Here is an 18,457-nt window from a genome sequence, read left to right as displayed (position 1 = left end):
TGCTTTTAACATTGACCCGTGATGATCTGAGGGACCTTTTTTCTGGGCCTGAGCACTTTCTCAGAAGAAAACATGTGTGGTCAATAATTCATCCTGAGGTATTATGTAAAAAATATTTAGTTCAACTAATCTCCAGAAAGTATGCTTTTATTTTAGCAGTACTTGACATTTTTATTTTCTCACCCTAAACCAGGAAGACCATCCGCTACCACAGAAACCTGAAACAACTTCTTCACCCAGGGTAGTTGCAACAGGCCCTCCAACTGCTGATGCTAATGCAAGCCAGCTGAAAACCTTGCAGCTCCCCAGTCCTCCGGAATATGTTCTGTACACCGACAGTGAGTTGGAGCAATGCCGAAAGAGTTACCTGGAGTTGGCCTGCTCCGGCAGGGAACAGGCATGCGTCATGTCAAAAGAACTGAGATGCAGATTGGTGAGAAATACAATCACAAGTATGGTGTCCCTTTTGAGAGCAAGCCAAGGCCAAATGGAGCGATACCCCTCTAAGACCGAAATCACTGCAATGGCTAAAAAAGTTGTGGAATATTATCCTATGCTGCAGGATAATGATGCAAGCGTAAAACACGTAAGTTCTTGTATTTGTGTCTCATATATAAATCATTTTGTTTTGTTCAGGGGGCATGATATATATGTATTTTCACCAGGAGAGCATTAATGCCAAGTTACAAAAAAGGCTGCAAAATATGAAAACCCCAGTAAAAAGGCAAGGACCAACACCGGAGAGGGGACGGCCCAAGAGAAGGCTCACTGACCTCTACCCAAGGGATGAAGAAGCTGATGATGAAGATGCTGATCGCAGTTCTTCCAGTGGTGCATCTACTCTGTTATCACCTGTCAGAAATTCTGACAATGCCTCCACTTCATGTGAGTACTAGTAATTTTGTAAAATGGTTATCAACACACAGCCAGTAGTAGCTAATGTTTTGTGGAAGTCTACTTCAGTAACAATGAAAAACCAAAATGCTCTTGTACTTCTCTCTATCTTAGCTGACAAGGATAGTCGGCAAATACAAGCAAGACATTACAAAACATTACAAGAAATGTGTAAGAAGGCAAAACCAAACCAAGAAGATGTGTCCCAGCTATTAGACCTCGAGTTTGAAGCCAGAAGATCCTTCATTGACTCAGACACCATGAAAGAGGAGAACAGAGCTTGCCTCATCTTGGATGCATATCCATGCTTTAAAGAATTGCATCATGTAAGTTTTTGGAAGAGTTAATAAATAATCACTTTAATTTCAAATATATTTGGTGTGGTAGTAAAGTTATTTTGATTTTATTTGTCTACTTATTTTTTTAAACCTATTGTAGGCGTTGGGTGAGCTTCGCAGAATTTTGGATCCCCACAACAACAAGTTCATCAGTCAAGTAAAACTGAGATGGGAAGAATTCTGCTCCAGGGTAGAGTTTTACGGTGTGTCAAAGAAGGCAATGAATCCACCAATGACCATGGACAAAAGTAAGTTTTACCATTTGAATACAAAGTTCTCATCCTTTAAAATTTATGTTTATGAAGGTTTGTTTCTGCTTTGTCCAGCTGAAGCCCACCTTGCACTGATGAAGGCTCTTCCAACCCTCTTTCCCACACCTGCCCATCCACCAAAAAAGATGGGGAATGCTTCTGAAGCATTTCTACATGTCCTGAAGGTAAGTTTTATAAAATTTGCTTATAAAGATCTACAGAAAATTTGGCAAACAAAATATTTCGGTCAAACATGACTCAAAAATGCTTTTTCAGTTTCAGCCGAAAGACTTAAATCTATAATTTATTGTTTTCATTAATTTATAACGTATTTAATGTACACGAGTGTGGTCACATAAGGAGTCACTTGATAAACCATAAGTCAAAACTACTATAAAATGTGTGTAACCAACAAAGAACAAGATAATGACATCTCCAACGTTATGACCAATTCCCAGCAAAAAAACATACAATTAACATAAGATGTTGACTGTCATGTCTTTTGTGTCTTGCAGCCTACAGAAGATCCAGATGCTGTCCTCCAGAAACGAAGCTTGTCATGTCCAGTAGTGATGTTCGATGGCTGCAAGTGTGTCATTGCTGTTGGTAATTTACCAGTTACAACATTTGACAAAGAAAAAATTGGTGAGGCTATGATATATGTGATGGCATACTTTTATGCACTCCATCTGACTTACCCCAAATGCGTGGCAACCCTGCTGTCTGTCATTCAGACAGAAGTTCTCCAGGATGCCATTCATGAGCATGACACTACATCATCTTACAGAAAAGCCCTGGCAGAATGGCATGCATTTATTGGAAAGTAGTGTGTAAATTTCAGATAAGATTAGGAGAGGGCACTTCTGTTTTGTTTTTGTTTGTTTTTTCAATGTGGGTCTTATTTCTAAAATGGAAAATGTTCATTTACTCACCCAGACAAGTTTTGTGGTATTTGGTGTCATTCGGAAGAAATTTGAATCTTTGTGGTCTTCCTATGTCACTCGTCAATTTTAATGGGGCAATGGCGAAACCTCTAAGGCTGTTGAAATGTTGAAACCACTTAAACAAACTCATAATGTTGGACCTGTACTGTTCAATTGTATCTTTATTATCTGCAGGTTATTGTTAAAGTGGACAAATAAAGATGGACACTTTTACTCTGTTTCAGTTTTGTTTTGTCCTTAATCAGCAATATAATCTTAAAGTAGTGTTTAGCTAAATTTAAAAAGAAGAAATTTCTTAAAAATGATTTAATGTACTAGTTTTTAGATTATTTGCCTTGATTTGTTTGTTAGAATAAGTGTTTTATGCCTATTTTCAGATTTAATTTCTTCAACATTTTACTTAGAACAAGTGGTTAAAGCTTATTTTAGGTTTCAAGCCATGATTGGTTGCCTGGAATAAGTGTAAAAGACTTATTTTTAGCTTTATTATCTTTATTTGTGGCCTACAATCAGTGGTTAAAGCTTATTTTAAGTTTCAATTGTTCTAATTTGTTGCCTGTAATAAGTGTAAAAGACTTATTTTTAGCTTTATTATCTTATTTGTGGCCTACAATAAGTGGTTAAAGCTTATTTTAAGTTTCAATGTTCTGATTTGTTCCCTGGAATGAGTGTAAAATACTTATTTTTAGCTTTATTTAAATCTAGATATTGTTCTTATTTCAAGAAATCTTATTAAGAAAAAAACACTTACCCCATGGGCAGATAATTTCACTTGTTTTAAGCAAATCTTCACCAAAAATAAGTGTATTTTTCTAGTATTAAGGAGGTGGGTTTTTGCAGTGTACAATGCCAATCCGATTACTCTTATCATGTGAGGCTGAAGACACAACATTTCTTGATAAGATCGTTAAGGTTTGCTGTGTTTTTGTTAATATGTACCCCAGTGTTGTTGTCAAACCAGGGCCAAATGACACTTGCTCCTGTTGAGTATTCTTAAAGCTGTTTTTTTGGATGTACAGTACATTGTAAATAGTTGTACTATGTGTGAAGTTGTTTTAATAAAACAAAAAAGAATAGTATATTTGTTTGTTTTTCTTTATTATAGATCTATTCACATGTACACAGCAATCACATAAAAATGAAATGCAAACTATTTACATCGCACCACACAGCTGTCATCAATCTTTAACCAGAACATGAAACATTACAGGCTATTTAGAGCAGCACGTTGTTTCCAGAAGTATTTCCCAACAAGTTCAGGAAGGCACACTTTACGAAAGAAGTCTTGTGCTTGCTTTAAGCGCGGTTTCCAGAAATCCACAGCAGGGAAGACGCGAATCACAGCAAGGTCTCTCTGTGTCCACACAACGAGGTCACAAAGATGCACGCAATTTTTTCAAAGTACTGTCTCTTGGCGTCTGGGCACAATCGGTTGCGATAAAGCTCTTTGTCTTTTGCGCTGATTTTGAGCATGGTTCTGGCAGTCCCGAATCCAACACTCCAGTACTGTGCGCTTGTTTTGCTTTCTGGCTTACTGACATGGCGCCATGATCCCTGCGGCATGACATCAACTCCAAAGCCCTATTAGGATAACCATCTTAGCAGGGGCGACCGCGTCCTCACAAAAGTTGAGATAGTCTGTCAGACAGTGTGTCGCCCCCTCTATCTCCTCACCCTGTGGGTTCAGAAGCACATCCCAATCTGTGGTGTCATAACAGTCCCTCAGAGCATCCTCCTTTTCTGGGGTCCATCTTCTAATGGAGCGTGTTGTCACAGGCTGCCTTTGGACAAAGGGTGTGTATTGTGGCTGTAGGTAAACCAGATTGTAGTCTGACTTCCCTAGTGGGGGGACACATTAGCATACAGTAGGTCAATTGTCCTGTTGCTCCTTGTGGGACAATTCACAAACTGGTGAAAAGCAGTCAGAGTAGAATCCAGTGTGGCATGATTAAAGTCTCCAGATATAATAATGAAAGCCTTGGGGTGTTGTGTCTGCAGTCTTGCTGTAACTGTGCGTATTTTCTCACAGACAGCTGCTGCGTCGGCCCTTGGAGGGATGTAAACACACACACAGATCACATGACTGAACTCCCGAGGTAGATAATACGGCCGCAAGCTAATGCCTAGCAGCTCCAGGTCCGGTCGGCATACCGATACTTTAACGGAGACGTGTCCAGGGTTACAAAATGTACAAAATGTTAAAATGTAGACAGTGAGTCCCCACCTCCGCTTTTTCCGCTGGCCTGTGTCCCTTATCGGCTCTCACGGATGTGAATCCACATAGATCTATGTTAGCCTGCGGCGTTAGCTTGGTAAGCCATGTCTCCGTGAAGATAAACAAACTGCACCCACGGTAGAGTCGGTGGTTGTTCAGAGCGCACAGGTCATCAATCGTATTCTGTAACAAGTTCACGTTGCCCATTATCACTGTCGGGATTGATGGCATGAATCGCCTTTGGTGATCCGCTTTCCTCACTCCAGCCTTGCAGCCTCTGTAGCTCCTGTTTCGCTCGGCTGGGATGTTGTGTCTCATGCCAGTCTGTGTCTTTGTGTTTAGTGCCAGCAGCTCCATTCTCGAGTAGATGAAGGAGCTGGTTCCAGAAGTTTTAAAAAGTGCGTTATCCATACTATATCTAAAAGGTAGAAAGTAAAGTAACTTGTTAAGGTTCAAAAATTGAGGAAGGAGAGTACAAAACACCATGGTCCAGAAGAGCTTGGTCAAACAATTGATTTTAATGAAATACACGCGTGGGGGGACCAGCTCCGTTCGCAGACAGCGCTGATCTCCGACTGATCAAAGCATAAGCAGATATTTGATACCATCAGGGCTTGAATTTAATGACGCCCCTTCAACGTCAGATACATTTCATACATAGGTCAGATCAAAACCACAATGACTTTTAACACAACTGAAACAATATGTGTAATATATTGAATAAATGTCCTAATCAAGAACCTCTACTAAAAGCTTAATCAACAGATATAAATGAAATAAAAGATAACAATGAATAACGTGGTTATTCAAATAGCATCATCCAAACAGCTCCTCAGAATAACCTGCACTTAGACTCTGCTTTCGGTTTCACTTCTGCAAAAGGCACACTCTGCAAACATGCAATCAGCCTGCAACTTAGTCTTTCTGAAAGACACACACTGTTTAAACATCTGAATGCAATATCAATGCTGTAGATTATATTATTAATGCAATGGTAATGATGATGATTATTAACAATAGCAGCAAAATAAGTTCCCTGCTCTCCACAAACTAAAGGAAGGTGGAGAAAAAAAAGTTTGAAAGACAGCGCCGTCTTGAAACTTCCAATGCTATTAATACACAGGTTTAACGATCAAAAGAAACTGAATCGTGTTTAGAAGATAAAATGCCTGTGTTCATTTAGTGCATTTTCATGAGGAGACAGGCTGAACAAAACACATGCTCTATTGTTCACATGTTAAAATGTGTGAAACGAGGGAAGGTTAGGGTTGAAAATGTTTGATTTATTTTACTAAAATAAGCAGTTATAATTATTTTCATACACACATTGTGAATGTGCTCATAAGAGTTGGCACTCAGTCTTTTGAAGGCCAAAAGCTTTGTTCCGCGTGATTGTCCGGACTGATATATTGTATACTGAAATGACTTAGAGTGCAGAGGGGTAATTGCAAACACACTTAAACACATAGATTATGATTAGAATAAGTCTCTGGGTCAGAGAGCTCCGAATATGATATTCTAAACCAACTTTGAATCACTAGAAGAACAATGGATAATAACAGTAGATTATTAAGGCTAGGCAAAGAGGTGTTTTTGTTTTCTGTCTCTTACAGAGAAAGGAGCAGACACTAGGTGAGGTCACGGAGATACGAGGATCCTTGGTAGCAGAAGCCGAGACTGCCAAGATAGCAATTGGGGTCAAGGGTCATGCCATTTGGGCTCCTGCTAGTCACCTCGTGAGGATTCTAGAACCACAGCAATAATCACGAAGGGGGTTGGTGGAAATACAGAAGCACTGCACCAAAGAGGCCGGAGGTCCTGACTTGGCTGAGTCAGAAAAAATCCCGGACCTCAGGGTATTCCACCCCTGAGTTTGAAGCAAGAAGAGGAAAAGAGCGGAGAGAATCACCCGTCCTGGAAGATTAGCTGTTTAACTGTAAAGAAGGTCACAAGAATAGAATAGAATAGCCTTTTATTGTCATTGTACAGAGTACAACGAAATTGGAGTGCCACTCCCTTGGTGCAAGTTTCAATAATAAATATAAATGTAAAATATAAAAAGTACAAAAAAACAATCGTAAGTACTCAAACAATAGTATGTACAATATATACAGGATAGCAGCATAATATAATGACAGTATGAATAGCAGCATAATATAATGACAGTGACGGTATGGAATAGGTTCAATTGTCTGTGAAGGTTCTCAGTCATCCAGGTCATCGTAGTCAAAGGAGTTTGCAAAGAAAAGCGTCTGGACTTTGACCCTTTGACTCCCTCTTTGACTCCCATCACCCTTTGGAACACAAACTTGGAGTAATCAGGACCCTACACAACCGGGCAGAACATGTTCCCTCTAAGCCTGAAGGAAAAAAGAAGGAACACACACATGTAAAGGAAGCACTCAAAACGTGCGGCTATCCTAAATGGGCGTTCTTAAAGTCAGCAAAGAGGCACAGAAAAGAAGACCAGACACCAGCGAGGGAGGATAAGAAGGACAGACGCAACAACATTGTCATCCCCTATGTAGCCGGTGTATCAGAAAAACTCAGGAGAGTTTTCTCCAAGCATGACATCCCGGTGCATTTCAGACCCAGCAACACGCTCAGACAAAAACTGGTTCACCCGAAAGACAAAACGCCAAAACACAGACTAAACAATGTGGTGTGTGCTGTACAGTACAGCGAGGAATGCTCAGACCTCTACATTGGAGAGACCAAACAGCCACTTCACAAGCGCATGGCACAACACAGAAGAGCCACCTCCACAGGACAAGACTCAGCAGTCCATCTGCATCTTAAGGATAAAGGTCACTCTTTCGAGGATGCCAATGGTCACATTTTGGACAGAGAGGACAGATGGTTTGAAAAAGGAGTGAAAGAAGCCATCTATGTCCACTGTGAACGACCATCTTTGAACAGAGGCGGTGGTTTACGACACCAACTCTCTGCCATCTATAATCCAGTTTTGAGATCCTTCCCAGACGCCTTAACGCCCACTCACATCCTGGGCCATCTGACCTCAGGAATTCGCATGATAAGGTGGGGCCAGGTTTCACAATGAACTCACCCGAAACTCTGGCTGATTGGGACCCACACCCAGTTTCACACCTTGGCTCAGGCGATTAGAGGATCATCAGGGGGTCCTTTTGTCCCTCTGTGGGGGGTTACTCCCACTAGGTTATATCTGGGACTCTCCACCATTTGACCTTAGAACTGAAGAAGCTTCTCGGATGAGAGGTGAAACGTCTTCAAGCAACTTAAAGAAGTCCAGACGCTTTTCTTTGCAAGCTCCTTTGACAATAGGTTTACTACGGTGGTAGCTCTGGGAAAGAAGCTATCCCTGAATCTGTTTGTCCTGGTTTTATGTGACCTGTACTGTCGGCCTGACGGTAATAGTTCAAACAGTTGGTTGCTGGGGTGAGAGTGGTCCTTGATGATATTGCCAGCTCTGCTGAGGTACCGAGAGTTTGCAGTGACCTCCAGGCTGGGCAGAGAGCAGCCAGTGATCTTCTGGGCTGTGTTGATGCCCCTCTGCAGTACTTTCCTGTCCGCAGCTGAGCACCCTGCATACCATGATGTTATGCCGTACGTTAGGATGCTCTCTATGGTGGCTCTGTAAAATGTCACCAGCAGCCTCTCCTCCAGGTTGTTCCTCCTGAGCACTCTCAGAAAGTGGAGACGCTGCTGGGCCTTTTTAACCACCGCCGTAGTATTTGCAGTCCAGGAGAGGTCATCAGATATCTGCACACCCAGAAACCTCATGGAGTGTACCCTCTCCACACAGTTCCCGTGAATGTAAAGTGGGGCCGGGTCTGCTCTGCCCTTCCTGAAGTCCAAGATAAGTTCTTTAGTTTTTGTGGTGTTCAGTTGGAGGTTGTTAACTGAACACCACTCAGTCAGTCTGTTGACCTCATCTCTGTAGTCCGACTCATCCCCCCTTGAGATGAGTCCAACCACTGTGGTGTCATCCGCGAACTTTATGATGGTGTTTGAGAGATGGGTAGGGGAGCAGTCGGATGTGTAGAGCGTAAACAGGAGGGGACTCAAAACACATCCTTGTGGAGACCCGGTGCTGAGTGTGATGGTGCTGGACAGGTGGGGGCCGAGTCTGACCGACTGTGGTCTATTTGTCAGGAAGTCCTTGATCCAGAGGCAGATGGGGGTGGAGAGTCCCAGGTGAGACAGTTTCTGGACCAGGATCTCCGGGATGATATGATTGAATGCTGAGCTAAAGTCCAGAAAGAGCATTCTCACATAGCTCACAAGCCCCTCAGAAAGAGGTTCTTGTTTGAGCACAAAGGTGGCAGCAGGAAACAACAAGAATTGGGTGAAGCTGGAAAGTAATGGGAGAGTATTAGCATAAAATCACAAACTATTACGAAAGCTATGTCAATTGCCCGAATACAGCGGTCATCCCACATGTGGTCCATCCGTTAAAGGGGGAGAGAGGGCCCATAGAAAGAAAAGAAGCGTAACAACTAGGAGAACCGACACCTAGTGAGTATAAAGATAGCAATCTGTGGCTAGATTGGCTAATTTAAAATACAAAAGAGCAAAAGGTGTTAGACTGTGTGGCGTGCGCAGCCGCCCGCCCACATGTATTCACTGAACCTGGTCCTCTGTATCCCATTGATACATGGGGGACTTGGTTGTATGTTTAAATTAACTGGAAGTGCTGTTTCTACAGGAAACTACTCCACTTTGGCCAGGCTGTCCCCACAAATTTACGACAAAACAGGTCCAGGACATTTCACCCCGAGAAAAGCTAACTATACTTGTTTTAATTTTACAGTAAGCGATCAGGGAAGCCACAAGCACGAAGCTGGAGATGTCGACTCTGACTGGTGATCCGCTGTGATGTATCTGTCCAGAGGAAAGGTAAATCAAATCGGTGAGTACAGGCTATTCGTCAGAATCCCTAGCTAGACTTCTGGCCTGTGTGTCATGGTACGTGTCGGGGCGCCTTTAGTTTTAGTGGGTGAAAAGGGGGTGCGACTGGGTGAACCCGGCATTGCCCAATTAACAGCGAAGCGTGGATGCCATGTTTTGAGGAAGCGCTTGATAGGCTCATTTGACCTTTCTGTGGGTTCACCAACGTGTATAGAGGCTATTGGGCTGCCTAGAGGGGTTCCAAACGAATATAAATTGGCTGACCAAATTGTGGCTGGGTTTAAAACGTTGCCAGTAGTTGTGGGGATTATTTCAATTATCCCAATTACTCCAAATTAGATTGTTGACCTTATTAATTACATCCACTACAATGTGCTTAGGTACGCAAACTTAACTTGTGATGCAGTAGAAGGATTAGCAGAGCAATTAGGACCCACTTCTCTTCTCAACAATACTCCCCCTGATGAAACTGTGACCAGAGCACTGGAAGGCCTGAAGACCTTGTCTCAACTCATGTATGAGCTCTTGGGAGTTGACAATCCGCTGGAGGAGGGGATGACCTCTTTCTCTGGGCAATGGAAAGGTTGCATTATGTCCATTAGGGTTTTCTTATCATAGCTATTTTGGTCATTTGTGGGTGTTGTGTGCTTTCTCTTGGAGGATTATTTGGTAAGGGCCCTGATAACAAAGGATTTGCCTTGAGTTTACATGAACAAAGCACCTTTGATCTTATTATCATTTCAATTACATCATTCAAAATCTGAGGCAATGTGGACACCCTCTGGGAGTCTGTGCCTATAAGACAGCGGAGAACAGTGACAAACAAGCTGTGCGTTGATGTATTAGTCTACCAACAGCTTTACATCAGCTTTTCTATAACTCAGCCTCATTGTTTTCACTACTATAAAGTTCCTCCTGTAACTTTTATTGTTTCTGATAAGATCATATGGACTTACTATCTCATAAGATCTGTAAGTGTAAAATAACGTTCTTTCAGGATGATGGAGAACTACACCTACAACAGCTACATCCTCCAGTTAGAGGGCTTAAACACTTCAAAGGATTCTCTCTACCCCGCCTTTCTTTTCTTGTTTTTCTCCTACCTGTTTATAATGATTATAAATGTGGGCATTACTATTTTGATTGTCATGAACAAGAATCTTCACCAGCCCATGTATCTCCTGTTTTGCAACTTGCCATTGAATGATATTCTTGTAAACTCTAACGTGGTGCCCCGTTTGCTTATAGACCTTATGAGACCTCCATCTGAGCGCCTCATTAGTTATAATCAGTGTGTTGTTCAGGCCTACATTGCGCACTTGGTTGGAACCACAAGTCACACTGTTCTCATGATTATGGCCTATGACAGATATGTGGCCATTTGTAATCCTTTTCACTATGTTTCCATAATGACCAACAAAATGATGATCAAGCTGACAGTTTGTGCCTGGGGAGTGGCCTTTGTTTTGGTCGGGATTCTTCTAGGTCTGACCACACGACTGAGTCGATGCAGGACTTTGATCACACACCCCTACTGTGACAATGCCTCATTGTTTAAACTTTCCTGTGAAAGTGTGGTCATTAACAACATCTATGGTATCACTTTCACTGTGGCTCTTTATGTGGGCTCTATAGGGGCAATAGTTCTTTCCTATACAAGCATTGCAGTGGTTTGTCTGACCAGTAAGAACAAGTCTTTGAACAGTAAAGCGTTGAAGACCTGCAGCACTCATCTGGTTGTTTATCTGATTTTGACACTTAGTGGAATGGCACTTATTACTCTGCATCGCTTCCCTCAGTACTCAGAGTACAGAAAAATCTCTGCTCTTCTGTGTTATATGGTTCCAGGCAGTCTGAACCCCATTATTTATGGTGTGCAGTCCAAAGACCTACAAAAAGCCCTTTTGAAGTTTTGTGTATCCAAGAAGGTTTTGGCATCATAAACAGAATGTGTTTCTGTTTGTTTTTATAGAAATTCAACATCTAAAGGGAGATCATCTCTGACAGCTATTTTAATCATAATTAGATGGAAGTTAATGTTTTTACTGCTGTAAGAAACGAATGTATAAAACTTTAGTCAGCATTTCAAAATGTGTGTATGTTTGTGTAAAATAAAAGCTTAAGCCAATCTGTGGTTTTGTCTCATTCATGAAGTTTAATTTACATTAGATGACGTTAAATACAAAAGCAAATGTTCGCTATCTGCTGGTAAGCCTTTGTTAAACACAGACACAAGGACTGTGCAGTTTTATTGGAGCTAAATACATAATTAGTATTTAAGAAGAACATAATGGTATGAAACCAGCAATAACACCCGGTTATACCGATGTAATGAATCAGAGTAATGGCCAAGAGAATACCTTTGCATGGAAGTAATTTTTAGTATTCTTACTTATACCGTAGCTTTCATTTAAAACCAAAAAAGACAATCTCTGGACTTAAATCTGATTGAGATGTTTATATGAACTTAAACAGGCCGTTTAAAATACAGCTGAATTAAAACAATACTCCAAATCCCTCACATTTATGACACATGCACACTAGCCAATTTTGTTCTTACTACTGTGCATATGTTGGCAAATCAGACTGGAACAGTGAATTTGGAACAGTTCACAAAATCAGCACATATCACCATTTTGGTTCAGTATTGTATATGTAAGAAACTGAACCTAAACTGAAAGAATAATAATAAGTGTGTGAATGCGAGAGTGAATGAATAGTGGAAATTAGTCGAATTGTAAAGCGCTTTGGGTGCCCTGAAAAGTGCTATATAAAACCAATCCATTATAATAAGGCAATTTGGCATTAGGCATGTCATTGTGATAATCTTAAGTGAGATTCTTGTACAGTAAAATTTGAGTTGTTGATTTCCAAATGCATTTCATTTGTGAGGTAAAAAAAAACCCCATTAAGATTGTTTTCTTTAAATTCATAAAGTTACTGCATAAAGTACATCAATAGTTACTCATTCTCTCATGTTAACTAAAAGGAAAATGTTTTTAAAGAGTATGACTTTTATGCTAAAATACAATGACCCTGCCATCTGTCAGACCTTTCGTGCATGTTCAGAACACAAAGGGTATAAAGTTCAGTCTTTTTTTTTTGACTCTTGGTCTGCTTCACCTTCTTCACTTTGGGGCCTAGTTGTCTGTGAGAAAAAGAAATTACAAACAGAGATTAACAATAACCCAGTTATTTATAATACAATAAGGTTTTGGAGGGAAATGCACAAAAGGTTGGGCAGAGAAGATTTTTTTGACTCCTTTATTGAGAAACAAAGACTTTGTTCTAGGAATGTCTCGCAGTCTGTTTGATATGTGGCATAACAACAGGCTAAGGGCGATTTGTATTTAAACAACACACTGATGAACTTTCAGCAACTGGATTCAAATTTTAATATTCCTAGAGAAAAATTTTTTGGGCTTCCTCCATGTTTGTCATTTTGTTGATTCTGAAATTTCACAATCTGCAGAAACAGCTATATATGAAGATTTGGAGACTTTTCTTATTAAACAAAAAGACAGAACTCATTTTATTTCTGCCTTTTTGTCACGGCTCGGGGCAGCAGCCATGTGAAGAGTGGAAGGAGGACTCAAACGCAGCACTATTTCAGACGTGAAGGGTGATTTATTGACAATACTGAACATAAAGTGGAGATGGGCTCCTCGGGCCCCCCAGCCGACGTGGCAGCCGGTGTGGCATGAGGCCGGACGGGCTCCTCGGGCCCCCCAGCTAGCGAAGCAGGAGGCTGGACGGGCTCCTCGGGCCCCCCAGCAGGCGAAACAGGAGGCTGGACGGGCTCCTCGGGCCCCCCAGCAGGCGAAACAGGAGGCTGGACGGGCTCCTCGGGCCCCCCAGCAAAAACAGCCGCAGAACCAGCGGGCACCGGGGCCCCCGGCACACACAAAACAAAACTAGGAGGCACGTGGGCCTCTGGCACACATGAAACAAAACTAGGAGGCACGTGGGCCTCTGGCACACATGAAACAAAACTAGGAGGCACGTGGGCCTTTGGCACACATGAAACAAAACTAGGAGGCACGCGGGCCTCCGGCACGCATGAAAAAGAACCAGTAGGCACGTGGGCCTCTGGCACGCATGAAAAAAAACCAGTAGGCACGTGGGCCTCTGGCACACACGAAACAAAACCAGTAGGCACGTGGGCCTCTGGCACACACGAAACAAAACCAGTAGGCACGTGGGCCTCTGGCACACACGAAACAAAACCAGTAGGCACGTGGGCCTCTGGCACACATACAGAGGGCTGCAGCTGCGCAGAGCACTGACCCTGCTCAGGCAGTGACAGCCCGGTGCAGTTCACAGCTGGCATCTTGGCCTCCAGGGGTCCAGAGTAAGCTGAGGGCAGTAACCCAGCCTCTGGGGAAGCCCCGGAGTGAGCAATAGTCTCTATTGTTGCCAGCTTTTGAGGAACAGGTCCGTTGTAAAACAGTTCATCTCCCTGCTTAGAAACAGCGGTGGAAAAACAGTGTGAATATTGTGACTCAGCCATTAACTGAACTACGGGTTGTGGTGATGCACTTAAACCCCCGCGGAGCCATCATTTTACCCCCGCGGAGCCATCATTTTGTGTTTCTACCTTTAAAAGCCGGAGAGCAGTCAAATGCTGGAGGAAGCTAAATTGGCTAGTCATTCATATGTATATTAGGCTGTTACCTAGGAATTCTGGAGGGAGGGGAGTGGGGGGGGGGGGGTGTGATTGAGGGGGTGGGGGAGCTGCTAAAAGCTGTGAACTTCCCTTTTGTGTTTCATCTTGATGCATTCTCAATCATCCAGGGAAATAAATCTCCAAAAGTCACCAACTTGGAGTGTTTCAGTTTGCCATCTTAGGGAGAAATCAACACACATGGGTGTATGTCCTTTGTTGCTGAGATTTATTGATAAAAACAGTACAAAAAACCAACCATTTGTACACATATTTACAAATAATAATAAAAAGCGAGTGAGTACATTACAACATTTTCAGCAATCACTCACAATCCTGGCACTGCCATGGTATCTGTAGTCTGCATTTACCACATGTGTATCTGTAGCAGTGAACACATCGCACAGTGGCCTGATTTTTCTTGCATTTGTGTTTGACCTGACACGTGGCTCTTTTTCTAGGGCTAGGTGTGGAGGGTTGTGCCCGAAGCAACTGTTCTTTTCTTGCCTTCTTCGCAGCTACATGAGAGCGAGCCAACTCTGTTGCAAGCGCCACCAGGAAGTCCACCCGTCTTTCCTTCGTCCCGGTGCATGCTTGATACAGCACATGTGCATTCAGTGCTGCCATGTCAATCATGTTATAAAACACGGCGACTGGCCAGCGCCGTGTTCCTTTGCGGACAGTGTACTCCCGAACCATCTGGTCCATCACATCCACGCCACACTTTGTTTTGTTGTAAAGGGTGACAGTGTTTGGCTTCCTTTTGGTAGTGTTATCAGTCTGAACCACGCTGTGCATGCTGCTAAGAATATAGACTGTCTTCTTCCGTTTGGCCGCATACGCCGTCAGCGTGGCAGCAGAGGTTGAAAACACCTAAGAAATAAGATAAATTGTTATTTCCATAGCCCTTTTACACACAATGAAACACATAAACATAGAACCACAAAAGACCTGCAACATACCTGAGTGGTGAACTCATTGCGATCTGTCTGTCTAGTGGATTGAGGAATTTCCCTGCGAATCCTGTTGACTGTGCCGAGGATGGTGGTTTTCCGTCTAAGAAGTTTTTGCGCAAGTGAAAGCGATGTGAAAAAATTGTCCGTGGTAACATTTCTGCCCTTGTCTAGGAATGGTTCCATCAGCCTCATTACTACATTTTCAGAAAGTCTCTCCCCAGTGGGACGATTGGGGTCCTTGCCAAGATATGGGAAGACATTGCAAATGTACTTGGATTTTAGGTCGCAAGCCACCCAAAACTTGATCCCAAACTTGTCAGGTTTACTTGCAATATACTGCAGGAAACAGCACCGAGTCTTTGATGGGAAAAGCTGTTCATCAACGGTGATATGTAGACCAGGGTTGTAGCACGTGATGCAGTTGGTGACAAATGATCCCCACAGACTGGAAATTGCAGCGAACTTGTCAGTCTTTGCTCGATCACAGCGGGTGGACTTGTCATCAAAGCGTAGGTGTTGCATGATGTCTTGGAAGCGGTTTCGTGCCATAGTTCCAATTATCTGTGGGTTTCCCAGGTTTGCTGACCAGCAGTCATTTACAGATGGAACCCTGTAAACCCCCCGCAAGATGACAATTGCGATAAATGCCATTAGTTCAAGGAGGTCCATGAACCAATGAACATGCTCCGTTTGCTGTGCATGTTGAATAGTCCATTCTTGAATGCTACGAAGCATGTCAAGAGTGATGAAACACAGGAAGCTCTGAAGGCGACTCGAGATACTTCTCCTGGCCTTAGCCGTTGGCTCTCCATCTGCAGCGTACGCTTCTATTGGGGTGAAAGGGAGACGGGTCCCCACATGTTCTTCACGCCACACTGTGCCATCTTTCGCTGTCTCAGTCCCCAAACAAGCTCTCTTTTTCGGTGGAGAAGCAGTCTCCTCATCTGCAGTGTGAACAAATTCAAATTGTGAGCAATGGGAAGGTCAAACAAAATCACAAATGCATGCATAGATACTAATTATAATTCCAGTATCTCTTCCTCTGTATCAGAATAATGTCTGAAATATCTTACTTACTAACTACATCCACTTACTTGTTTGAAATGAAAAAGGAAATAACATGAAATGAAACTAACCGGAAGACTGATCAGACAGCTCTGAGTCCGAATCCGGCTGAACTTCTAGGTCTTCTCCATCCGAGTCACAAGGGTCGACTTCCCTCAGGATCATTTCCAAGGCCTGCTGAGTGGTGAGTCTTCTCTGCATTTTCTTTCCTTGGAGAGGAGGTCCGTACACCACAGAATTCTTCAGGGCAATGAAGGATTAGGCTAAGTGCAGTGAGATTGTATCATATATATACCCATATATCAGACCACTGGTACAATAAAAGCATAATCGCTTGCAGTGTCGCTAAGCGGGGTGTGACGGGTTGCCACAATGGACGGGTCTGATTGATGCCACAATGGACGACTGATCAATGGTCCATTGTGGCATCAATCAGACCACTTGTATAATAAAAGCATAATCACAACTGATAAGTTCGCTGCAATTTCCAGTGTGTGGGGATCATTTGTCACCAACTATGGTGGACTTGCATTTGTGTTTGACCTGACAGTCAAACACAAATGCAAGAAAAATCAGGCCACTGTGCGATGTGTTCACTGCTACAGATACACATGTGGTAAATGCAGACTACAGATACCATGGCAGTGCCAGGATTGTGAGTGATTGCTGAAAATGTTGTAATGTACTCACTCGCTTTTTATTATTATTTGTAAATATGTGTACAAATGGTTGGTTTTTTGTACTGTTTTTATCAATAAATCTCAGCAACAAAGGACATACACCCATGTGTGTTGATTTCTCCCTAAGATGGCAAACTGAAACACTCCAAGTTGGTGACTTTTGGAGATTTATTTCCCTGGATGATTGAGAATGCATCAAGATGAAACACAAAAGGGAAGTTCACAGCTTTTAGCAGCTCCCCCACCCCCTCAATCACACCCCCCCCCCCCCCCCCCCACTCCCCTCCCTCCAGAATTCCCAGGTAAACAATCAGAAGAGTCTGTTCAGTGACAGGTTGCTTCTCCCAAAGACAAGAACTAACAGACTTAAAAACTCCTTTGTCCCACACGCCATCAAACTGTTTAACTCCTCTCTGGAGGGGAGAGGGAGGGGAAACAGGAGGACAAAGGAGGGGGGAACAACTAAGCTGTAGTGCCTCTTCACCTCACTGTACAATACCTTGTGCAATACTTTTTGTAAATAGTCAACAGTGCAATAGACTCAATACTTGAAATGTGCAATTCACTTGTATTTTTATTTTTTATTCCTATTTATTCTATTTATCCCCTTTGTATATTTTATTTATATTTGTCTCTGTATTTATATATGTGTGTGTGTGTGTGTGTGTGTGTGTGTGTGTGTGTGTGTGTGTGTGTGTGTGTGTGTGTGTGTGTGTGTGTGTGTGTGTGTGTGTGTATATATATATATATACATATATATATAACAATTCTGTAACTGTAACTTCGGTCGTTGCTGTGCTTTTTGGAAGTCGAATTTCCCAGAGGAACCCACCCGAGGGATTAATAAAGTTCTATCTTATCTTATCTTATCTTATCTTAATATACATATGAATGACTAGCCAATTTAGCTTCCACTTCCACCATTTGACTGCTCTCCGGGTTTTATAGGTAGAAAGGTAGAAGCCTGGGGATGCTAGTGAACTACGGGTTGCGGTGATGCAAGCGGTGGTGGTGGCTGAGTGGCTAACTGGAGCGGCGGCAGAACAGGTAATTGTGTCCTTGGGGAGGCTAGCGGTTGAGCTACAGACTGGGAGGCTTGTGGCTGGACACAGAACTGAGCCGGAGAATGGCGATAAAGTCCTGGCTCAGAAGGGGCGGCAGAGAAACAGTCTCTCGGTTTCACAGAGGGTTTGTACACGCCCACTTGTGAAGGATCTGTTACCACGAAGGTAGGTAAGCGACCCGTACAGTCTCCCATCCCGCTCTGAATAGCCCCAGAAAACAAAGTCCCGGAATCTGGGGAAGCCAATGCATCCCGCTCACTCACCGCCTCGGGGTGCTCGAAAGTAAATGCAGACGGGGGGTGAAGTCCAAGGTCCAAAAGGAGAAACTCCCGCTCCCACGAACAGAGCGAGTCCAGAAGCCATGGGAGACCGGTCACCAGACGCTGTAGCCGCCTCTCTATAGCGCGCTGGGACGTGCCACCCGGGCTTTCCAGCCACAGGTCGATCAGCTCCTGTGTGGCATCGATGAGCGTCTCCCGTAGCTCCCTGGACGGATT

The 18,457-nt window shown here is 43.0% G+C and overlaps 2 protein-coding genes and 1 long non-coding RNA gene across 3 annotated transcripts in view; 2 read left to right on the top strand and 1 right to left on the bottom strand.

Moving 5' to 3' along the window:
* Positions 1 to 1,431: 1,431 nt before the first annotated feature.
* LOC309715298 overlaps positions 1,432 to 18,457 on the top strand; it is a 94,754-nt gene continuing 77,728 nt past the window's right edge. Inside the window, exons 1-3 of the long non-coding RNA XR_014279176.1 lie at positions 1,432 to 1,480; positions 1,559 to 1,668; positions 1,999 to 3,257. This is a non-coding gene — a long non-coding RNA (uncharacterized lncRNA). The remainder of the gene's footprint in view (positions 1,481 to 1,558; positions 1,669 to 1,998; positions 3,258 to 18,457) is intronic.
* Positions 10,397 to 11,475, top strand: LOC309715251 (olfactory receptor 8G17-like; the record flags this gene model as incomplete). The annotated part of the gene is made up of 1 exon (XM_082548230.1): positions 10,397 to 11,475. Exon 1 carries the CDS (start codon positions 10,531 to 10,533, stop codon positions 11,473 to 11,475), a length of 945 nt encoding a protein of 314 aa, XP_082404356.1. The 5' UTR covers positions 10,397 to 10,530.
* LOC309715235 (piggyBac transposable element-derived protein 4-like) lies at positions 14,688 to 16,498 on the bottom strand. Its single transcript, XM_082548200.1, has 2 exons — positions 16,288 to 16,498; positions 14,688 to 16,095 (listed from the first exon to the last, which is right to left on the bottom strand). The coding sequence occupies exons 1-2, from the start codon at positions 16,415 to 16,417 to the stop codon at positions 15,089 to 15,091; spliced, it is 1,137 nt and encodes a 378-aa protein (XP_082404326.1). The 5' UTR covers positions 16,418 to 16,498; the 3' UTR covers positions 14,688 to 15,088.

The sequence above is a fragment of the Aulonocara stuartgranti genome (assembly GCF_965226115.1).
Source record: "Aulonocara stuartgranti genome assembly, chromosome: 10".
Taxonomy (NCBI): Eukaryota; Metazoa; Chordata; class Actinopteri; order Cichliformes; family Cichlidae; genus Aulonocara; species Aulonocara stuartgranti.
This window is presented reverse-complemented; position numbering and strand designations above follow the sequence as displayed.

Excerpts from the sequence above, each read along its gene's own strand:
- LOC309715235 (XM_082548200.1), bottom strand. The coding sequence starts at position 16,417 with ATGCAGAGAAGACTCACCACTCAGCAGGCCTTGGAAATGATCCTGAGG. Across the intron at positions 16,096-16,287 it reads GCTGTCTGATCAGTCTTCCG|ATGAGGAGACTGCTTCTCCA; the intron begins GTTAGTTTCATT and ends TTCACACTGCAG.